At 56.7% G+C, this 9,419-nt stretch overlaps 1 protein-coding gene across 3 annotated transcripts; it reads right to left on the bottom strand.

Annotated features, from left to right (window-relative positions):
* Nucleotides 1-7,070: 7,070 nt before the first annotated feature.
* Nucleotides 7,071-9,399, bottom strand: LOC121101728 (protein lifeguard 1). Of its 3 annotated transcripts, XM_040626037.1 has the most exons (6): nucleotides 8,878-9,389; nucleotides 8,679-8,791; nucleotides 8,405-8,605; nucleotides 8,131-8,259; nucleotides 7,893-8,036; nucleotides 7,504-7,803 (listed from the first exon to the last, which is right to left on the bottom strand). In XM_040626037.1, the coding sequence occupies exons 1-6, from the start codon at nucleotides 9,209-9,211 to the stop codon at nucleotides 7,654-7,656; spliced, it is 1,071 nt and encodes a 356-aa protein (XP_040481971.1). In that variant the 5' UTR covers nucleotides 9,212-9,389; the 3' UTR covers nucleotides 7,504-7,653. The 3 variants fall into 3 exon arrangements, with proteins under 3 accessions (XP_040481972.1, XP_040481971.1, XP_040481973.1); XM_040626038.1 differs by lacking the exon at nucleotides 8,131-8,259 and having other exon boundaries at nucleotides 7,071-7,803; nucleotides 8,405-8,453; nucleotides 8,878-9,399; XM_040626039.1 differs by lacking the exon at nucleotides 8,131-8,259 and having other exon boundaries at nucleotides 8,878-9,394.
* Between the last annotated feature and the right edge of the window lie 20 nt (nucleotides 9,400-9,419).

Raw genomic sequence — 9,419 nt, 5'->3', positions numbered from 1 at the left:
GTGGCGGGGCCGTGGCTCTCACCAGGGGCTGGAACTCTGTGTGGGCCTTTTCTGTCCTCACAAGGACTTGGGTATCGGTGCAGAGGCGCTAAGCCTCCCTGCGCGTGCTGGGCGGCGGGCACCACAATCATCCCGCCCAGACGAGGGAGTGTCCCTGCTGAGAAACACCACACCTTCAGTGGGCCCCAGCAAACAGTATTCTGGTTTCCAAATGCATTTTTTATTACCTTACTGTTAATCTTTATTTATTTATTTATTTATTTATTTATTTATTTATTTATTTATTTATTTATTTATTTATTTATTTATTTATTTATTTATTTATTTATTTATTTATTTATTTATTTATTTATTTTACAGAGAGACAGTGAGAGAGGGAACACAAGCAGGGGGAGTGGGAGAGGAAGAAGCAGGCTCCCAGCGTAGGAGCCTGATGTGGGGCTCGATCCCAGAACACCAGGATCATGCCCTGAGCCGAAGGCAGACGCTTAACGACTGCACTACTCAGGCGCCCCTACTGTTAATTTTTAAATTGTACCACCTTGTGGTCCGAGAACAAGGTCGGGCGACACTTGTCTTCTGCGGGAACAGCACAATCCCACTGGCAGACATCGGGGGCGTCTACCGGCTTCTGCGGCCGTGAACGAAGACACTGTGAGCATTCGCACACATGCCCACAGGCGTGCACGCCGGCAAGTGTGTCTCGGGCAGCATCCTGGGCTGTAGAAGCATGGGTTCTCCCCTTCACAGGAGAATGCCAACTGGATTTACTGACCCGCTTGCAGTGGACCCGGTGCTGCTGCTGGGCGTCCCCTCCATCACCTGCTGTTGTCAGACATGTTCGTTTTTTCCGACCGAGGGATGTTCGCTGGTATCTCATCGCGGTCTTGATGTCATTCAGTCAATCAACAAACACTTATCGAGAGCATGTTCTGTGCCAGGCCCTGCTTTAGAACGGGACTTGCATTCCCTCGATAACTGATGAGGTTGGACCTGTCCTTATATGTTTCGTGGCCATTTCTGCTCCTCTTCCGTGGCACGCCCATTGCAGTGTCCACCGAGGGGTCTTTTTCGTCCGTGAGACACCCAGTCTCGACCACAAGATAACCGAAGGCCACCTTGGTGGCTGCTCAGAGGGTGGGAAATGTAACCGGCCAGCGCCACAGCTCATCTGAAGGAGCCACGGAGCCGGCAAGCTATGTCCCCGGACCTGCAGGTGACCTACATGCAAGGAGCTGAGGTCCACACCGAGCAGGGCAACAGGTCCCCGGTCTCCAAAGCTTATGCCTCATGGGCGTCACCGTGTCTCATGACGATTCCGCACAGGAAGCTTCCAGGGCCCTGTTTGGAGTGTCATTGTCCTCCAGGAGCTCAGTTAGGGCTTCCTCTCCGGCGCTCCCCGTCGCCGTGTACCCCCTGTCCACATGCAGCTCGGCAGTATGGGCACTTGCTACCGTAAGCGGCGTTGCCTAGCTGTGGGTGCTCTGCCTTGACCTGGTCACCAGAGGAGCATAGCTGGACGTTAGCCAAAGGTCAGACTCCAGCAGGACAGGAAGGTTTTGTTAACCTTTTGCCCACATTCATATTTTATTTTATTTTTTATTTTTTCACATTTATTTATTTATTTAAATTCTTTTCTTCTTTTTAACATTTTATTTATTTACTTGACAGAGAGAGTGAGAGAGCACAAGCAGGGGGAGCAGCAGGCAGAGGGAGAGGGAGAAGCAGGCTCCCCGCTGAGCAGGGAGCCTGACGCAGGACTCGATCCCAGGACCCTGGGGTCATGACCTGAGCCGAAGGCAGACGCTTAACCATCTGAGCCACCCAGGAGCCCCACATTCATTTATTTTTTTTAAGATTTTATTTTGGGGGGTGCCTGGGTGGCTCAGTCGGTTAAACTTTTAACTCTTGATCTCAGCTCAGGTCATGATCTTGGGGTCATGAATTCAAGCCCGGTGTTGGGCTTGACACTGTGCATGGAGTTGACTTAAAATAAAAATTTTTTATAATTAAAAAATATTTTATTTTATTTTTTGCTCAGCACAGCAGTTTTGAGATCCATTCACGTGGCTACATGTGGGATTAGCACGTTGCTTATTCCATCACATGACTATCACAACGGGTTTATCTGCTCATCTGCTAACAGGCGTTTCAGTCGTTTCCATGTCTGGCTATTATGAATAAAGCTGCTAGGAACGACCCCATACAAATCTTCAGATACAAGTCTAGGAGTGGAATTGGTAGATCATAGGGTAAGTATCTGTTTAACATTCGAAGAAACTGCCAAGTTGTTTTCTGAAATGGTTGTACCATTCTGCCTTCCCGCCAGCGGCCCTACGCCCTTGCCGGTGTTTGTTACTGTAAATCTTCGTTTCAGCTGTTCCAGTGCACGTAGACTCTGGTATCTTGTAGGTTCACTTGCGTTTCCTTGATGACACACGATGTTGAAAATAGTTATGTGTGGGGCGCCTGGCTGGCCCGGTCGGTGAAGGGCCTGCCTTCGGCTCAGGTCATGGTCCCAGGGTCCTGGGATCGAATCTTGCATTGGGCTCCCTGCTCGGTGGGGAGCCTGCGTCTCCCTCTGCCTCTGCTGCTCCCCCTGCTTGTGCTCTCTCTCTCTCTTTGTCGAATAAATAAATAAAATCTTAAAAAAAGAGAAAGAAAACAGTCTTGTGTGTTTATTGGCCATTGTGTATCTCCTTTTATGGGCTTCCTAAAGTCTGTTGACCATTTTTGAAACTAGGCTGAGCGTCTTCTAATTATGAAATTGCAGAAGCACTTCTCTGGTCTGGACGCAAGCCTTTGCCAAACACGTGTATTGCAAATACTTTCTCCAAGTTGTGGCTTACCTTTTCATTTCCTTAGCAGTATCTTTTAAAGAACAAAAGCTTTTAAGTTTATCAAAGATTTTTTTTAGTGGTTCATGTTTTTCGTGTCTTATCTGAGAAATCTGCTTCCTCTAGGGTCATGAAGATGTTCACCTAGGTCTTCATCTGAAAGTTTTTATAAATTCAGCTCTTACATTTGGGTCTATGATCCGCTTCAAGCTAATTTTTGTGTGTGATGTGAGGTAAGGGTCGAGGTTCTTTCTTTTTCTTTAGTAGTGGTATCCAATTTTTCCATTACCATTTGTTTAAAAAACGTGTGCCTAGGTTTGTTTCTGGATTCCCTGTTCTGTTCACTGACCTATGTTCTCCTCCGTATGATTATTGTTGCTTTACAGTAAGTCATGAAATAAGGGGTGCAGCTTCTCCACCTTTGTTCTTTTTTCAAAATTGTTTTGATTTTTCTACATCTTTTGCATTTCCATACATATTTTCAAATGTTTGTCAATTTCTACAATAAAGCCTGCTGGGATTTTGATTGGGATTGTGTTGAATTTCTACATCAATTTGGAAACGATTGACATCTTGACATTATTAAGTCTTCTGATCCATGAACATGGTACATCTCTCTGTTCAGGGCTCTCCCCTCCTGCACCGTCAGGGCAGTCCATCCTGATCTTCCTGCCTTTGCTCAAACCGCTCCCAGGCTCTTCTCTGGATGATCGCAGACTTTGGAGCTGCCCATCCTCGGTTTTCCACTCCTGGCCCTGACCACTCATGACTCTCCGTGTGTCCGCTCTCTCTTCCACTTGGTTTCCCCAGATGTGCCTCCGTGCATTCTCCTGGGCTTTGAGTTTTGCTGTCCACACTCCTGAAATGACTTCCCACTCACGTTGATGCTGAGCCAAAGTCCTGAAGTCTAAACACACTCTGTCCCTGGTCCTGGGACATGAAGTTCGTTCATTCACTCCACATTTGACACCTGTGGTGTGCCTGGCCCTGGATGGGGTGCTGGCCTGGGGGTTCAGCAAGCCAGGGTCCTGCACCAGCCCCTCAGTATGGCTCTCCATAGTCACCGGCAGTGTTGCTTGGCAAGGAATGTGAGGGAGGTGTGACCCTTGGTGTCTTATCATCTTGGAAATGAGGATGGATTTAACGGTGGCCGACGGAGATAAACATTTTGGTTGAAGACTACATTAACCCGCTTTGGCCTTAGTATAGTTGGTAGCCATTCAGTGCCCTCCGGTGGAAGCCCACTGGACACAGTGCAGGTGTGCAGGCTGGGCTCCTCCCTCACTGCGGTGAGGGGACCTCAGGCGACGGGGAGCCAGGGAAGTCACAGGACTGGTGCTAGAAAGGGTGTATTGGGGGGTTGGCTCACTTGGGTGAAGTGGGGAAGGCTAAGGAAGCAGGATTTCACTCTGGATTGCATGTTTTCAGGAAAGGGGGTGTCCTGTGACTGGGTGTCTCAACACCTCTTCTTTGGAAAGAGGACAGACCAGAGACGGTAATGCTGTCAGTAAGCAGCACGGTGAACCGCTGGTCTCCTTGACGCCTGGACGCTGCCCGTATCTTGTCTATGTCCACACATGATCATGGAGGGGACTTGTTTCTGCCTTGACCCATCCCAGTCATCAAGCGGCCTTGTCTGATGCTGGTGCTGTATAAAATTGTTTGTAATCTAGCCAGGAGAACACCAACGCCTGGATCTGAGTGCCGGGCCCTCTCCTAGCAACACTAGGGCTCTGCTGAGAGGACCAGGCCAGCCCCCAGATGTTGGAGGCTGTTTCCTTCCTCACCTGGAAAAGCCACGAGGCTTCACTCGCAATTGCTCCCCAAATCAGCGGGCGAGGCTTCTACATGCTTCTCCACCCAGTCGGAGCGTAGCTGCCCCTCCTCTAACCTGGGCGGACGCAGCAGTGAGCAGGCCAAGTTCCGCTGGCAGAAATGCCCAGCCAGGGGCACGGGGGCGGCACAGTCGGTGAAGCGTCTGACTCTTGGTTTCGGCTCAGGTCGTGATCTCAGGGTCATGGGATCGAGCCCCTTGTCGGGCTCCATCATCAGCGAGGAGTCTGCGTGAGATTCTCTGCCCTGCCCCGCCCACTCTCTGTCTCTGTCTCTCTCTCTCTTGCAAAGAAAATAAATACTTCAAAAAAAGAAAGAAAGAGAGCGAGAAAGAAAGAAAGAAGGGAAAAGATGCTCCACCAGCCTTGCCCTGGGCCCAGCCTGGTCCCTCTGTGCCCTGCAGGCCGCCTCCTGACGCCTGCACCCCGGGCCCCGCTGTGGCCGCTCCAGCTCCTCTCCGGCACAGCTCTTTGGCGCCTTCCCCGCTTGCCTCACCTGTTCGCGCCTCACACCTTCTCCTGCACATTCTGTGGCTGGGTTCATCTGGAGTCCCCTTTAGCTCCAGGGCCTTGGCCTTTATCTACAGGCTCCTTCCCTCTGGCAGCAGACGCCTCTTCTCTCCATCCCCTGGCCTCCTGGCCCTCGTCCGTGCCCCTGCACCCCAGCACCACACCTCCAGACCCTAGCCGTCCTCAGGGAGCCTCCCCCAAGGGCTAGCTTCGCGGAGAGCCCGTGTTCCTGGAGCTCCTTGAGAAAACACCGTCCTTGTGAGCTGCACTCAGTGACTATTCCTGGCTTCCTCCACCTCAGCCGCTGTTCTCCTTCGCCACGTGAACACTCTGGGGCTCCTGCTCTGCATGGAACCCTGATGGGTCTGTGAGCTCACACCGAGTAGATTCCTGCATGCTTAGAGCGCAGGCAGGGCAGGGAGTCCTGGGCAGGGAGCTGCACCTGCCCAAGGAGCCAGCCACGGAGGGGAGGGGAGGGGAGGGGAGGGGAGCTGCATTGCCTGCCTCGTGGTTAGCAGGTGGACACAGCAGTGAGAAGGGACACAGTGCCACAGACAGCCACGGCACAAGGCGAGCTGGACTCCAGGAAGGGTCTGGGGTGCGTGTATCCATGCCCCGGGCAGTGGGACCTGCCTGGGTCTTAGGCTCTGCAAGGTCAGGCCCAGGAGTTGAGCGGTGAGGGGACAGTGGGAGGCCAGCTAAGCAGCCAGTGGGCAGATGGCAGGGCCCGTGTGCCAGGCAAGGAACGTGCACTTCATCCACTGGCAACTGTCGGCGGGTTTGAAGCAGGCGGGTGGTGGGATCCGTGCTTGTTAATACACCTAGCAGGCAGAGGCCTGGCGGGTAAGAGCGCATAGGTGAGCGTGAGGCTTTCTGTGCAGGGTAAGGCGGGCAGGAAGAGAGCGGACAGCCCTGGTTCTGGCCTGGGCGGCCAGGGTGGAGACCACCGATGGAGAGGACGTGCAGGGGCAGGTTTGCTGGGAGGAGGAGGCAGGTGGGTCACAGCACAGGCGTCTGTAGACCTTGGCAGGGATGCTGGCCCGCAGGGTGTGTGTGAGTCCCTTCACCGATGCTGGGGTGATAGGGCAGTTACAGGGTTGGGTTAATGGGGGCGGGACGAGGGGCCCTAGGAGAGGGTTCTCAAGCCACACTAGATGGAGGGTCCCGCAGAGGGAAGGCCGCAGTGAGCCAAGGGCGGGGAGGTCCTCCGACAGAGCTGGGCCCTGGACAATGCAGGAGCCCCTCTGTGGGGAGGGTGAGGATATGGACAGCTGGCTGGCCTCTGAATGCACCCCTAGAGCCAGGGAGGGTGAGGCAGCAAGAGGCCAGGGCACGCAGAACAGGCTGGGACTGAGGTGAGGCTGGCGGAAGGTGCTAGAGGGACCCAAATGACCAAGCCCTCAGAGTCTCTGTCCAGCTTCCCTCCAGAGGCTCTGGTCCGCAGGCTTCTCATGGGGAGGGCAGAAGGGTCTGCAGGGCTGTGTCCGAGCTGGGCCCGGGTAGCATGTCAGGTGCTCACTACTGGGCAGAGTCAAGTAGAGGAGTCTGCTCTGGGGTGGGTCGGTGCCCTACGCTGTCCCCAGACCCAGGGCAAGATGGTGCCATGCTGTGCGGTCCCCAGGCGTGAGTGGCAGACCAAGTCAGGCCATTTACCACCGTATGAAGCAGGCACGTCCTGAAGCTCCAAGGCCTTCGGGTCCCTGTTCCGTCCTCGCGGTTCCTTATGGAAGGGCGGGACGGCGGCAGGGAGGGCGGTGGAGCGCATGGAAGAGGCCTAGCTGCCCCCCTGTCCTTGACCCCCTCCCAGCAGGCTAACCTGCTCCCACTCCCTTTACCCTGCTGATGCCCAGAGCCTCCTCCCAGGCCCCAGAAAAAGTGGCCAGGAGAGGGGTCACAACGCAGAGAGCACAAGGTCCCATTTATTGGAATTTTAAAGACAGCAAGACGAGAGGAAGGCCTCCTCTCCCCCCCAAAATAGTCTCATCCTCTATGCCCTCAGGGCTCAGCACAGGGACAAGGCCCTCACCCCTCAGGCCCCCAGAGGGAAGCACGCCAGGGTGAAGGAGGGGGGAGGGGGGAGGGGGAACTCTATGCCAGGCTGGGGAGGGGGGCTGGAACAGGAGGGGAGACGTGCACCCTCACCTCTTGGCTCGACCCCTCTCCCCTGGGACCTGGTGTTGCCCCCAGACCCTGGGGTGGGCTGGCAGACAGGGCTCATGCAACAGTGAGTGGGCAGGGGGGTGCCTGGAAACCGGACCCCACTGCCCTTTGGCGGGGCCGGAGGGCGAGAAGGGGCCACGCCGGCCGCAGCGGGTCCGAACAGAAGTATCTGCGGTGTGCGCACAGCAGGGTCGGAGAGGGGCCCCTCGGTCCCGGGCCGTGCCCAGGGGGGCGTGAGGGGAGGTGTGACGGCACTGCCACAGCAGGCGCAGGGCCCAGGCCGGCCACGCCACCTGAGCGGGGCCGAGCGCGAGCTACTCCTTGGCGCGGCCGATGATGGTGAGGATGTAGAGAAAGATGTTGATGATGTCCGTGTACAGGTTCAGCGCGGCAAACACGTACTCCTCCGGGCTCAGGGACAGCTGCTTGTTCCCCAGCAGCAGCTGGGTGTCCACTGCCAGGAACTGGAGGGACGGGCCGCGCCGGTGAGGGACGGGCCCAACGCCCGCGCCCCTGCGCCCGCCCTGGCCCCGCCGCCCAGCAGCCCACTCACACAGGTGAAGAGCAAGGCGCCCAGCGAGGCGTACACGATCTCCAGGATGCGGTTCCGGATGAAGATGCAGAGGACGGCGAAGACGACCAGCACCACCAGGCTCACCAGCAGCACGCCCATGCACGAGGTGAAGTCGTAGCGGGTCTGCGGGCACAGGGACGGGAGGCCCTGGGTGCCGGGCCCCTGGGAGGCGCCTGGGCCCTCGGGGCCGGCAGCCCAGCCTTCAGGGGCCCCTCACCTGCATGGAGAAGATGACCACCGTGAAGCACACGGTGGTCGTGATGCCGACGGCCATGATGACCGCCTCAGTGTTGTAGAAACTGGCGATCATGCCCACCATGTAGGACAGGCTGACGGTCAGGATCGACTGCGGGGAGACGGGCCTCGTGGGGCGGGCCGCGCCCACCCCACCCCCACCTCCCGCGGGAGGAGCGAGCGAGCGAGTGAGCGAGCGTGCGTGCGAGCCAGGAGGCGACGACACAGGGGCTGGGGGGGGCAGGGGCTGGGGTTACCAGGGCAATGAGGTTCCAGGGATGCTTTCGCCGGAAGTCTCCACAGCAGCTGAGAACAATGAGCGAGATGAAGAAGACCGCATAGGACACATAGTACGTCCACACGTTCTCCCGGACGAAGCCCTTCACCTTCCCAACGAAGGTGAACACGGCCACAGTGGACAGCGTCACAGACAGCTGCAGGGTCAGCACCAGGAACACCTAGGGTGGGAGCCAGCTCAAAGCCTCGCCCAGCGGGGTCCCTGCTCCCCCTCTCCCAGCCTCTTTCGCCCACCTTCCGGATGAAGGCCTGGCGGATGCTCTTGTCATCCCAGTTGGTGGCAGGGAAGTCCTGGTTGTCGTAGTAGGACGGGGGACCCTCTTCATGGTAGTTTCCATGCTGAGGTGCTGAGGAGCAGAGTGGGCTGGGTCAGCAACACGGAAGGGCGCCTGGAGCCCCTGTCCCCCACCCCCACTTCCGCCCTACTACTCACAGCCTGGGTCCTGTGCCGGGAAGGCCTGTGGTTGTCCATAGGGGTTGGGTGGAAAGGGGCTCTGCGGATATGGCCCCTGAGGGTAGCCCCCTTGAGGGTAGGGGCCCTGAGGGTAGCCCCCTTGGGGGTAGGGGCCCTGAGGGTAGCCCCCTTGGGGGTAGGAGCTGGGGCCCTGGGGGTACCCTGGCTGCCCATATGGAGAAGGCTGGAACGGGGCTTGTGGGTAAGGGGCCCCAGGGTAGGGAGGCATGGAGGGCTGGGGTCCCCCAGGATATCCAGGGTTGGGGGGAGGATAGCTGTCCCCAGACACCAAGAAACTCTTTTCATGGGGCATGGCCTCAAATTCTGCAGTCTCCCCCTAGAGGAGAGAAAGAGAAGTCAGCCCTGCAGTGACAAGTCCCCGGAACCAGCCACCGCGGCCCCGCCCCACCTGCTGCAGGGAACCAGGACACAAAGGGGGGCATTCACGACTTTTGCCCCCAGGGCCATTGGCAACCCGCAAGCAGAAGGACAAGGAGCGCCAGTGGGGACCCGTTAGCTAG

The sequence above is a fragment of the Ursus maritimus genome, unplaced genomic scaffold (assembly GCF_017311325.1).
Source record: "Ursus maritimus isolate PB19 unplaced genomic scaffold, ASM1731132v1 scaffold_9, whole genome shotgun sequence".
NCBI lineage: Eukaryota > Metazoa > Chordata > Mammalia > Carnivora > Ursidae > Ursus > Ursus maritimus.
This window is presented reverse-complemented; position numbering and strand designations above follow the sequence as displayed.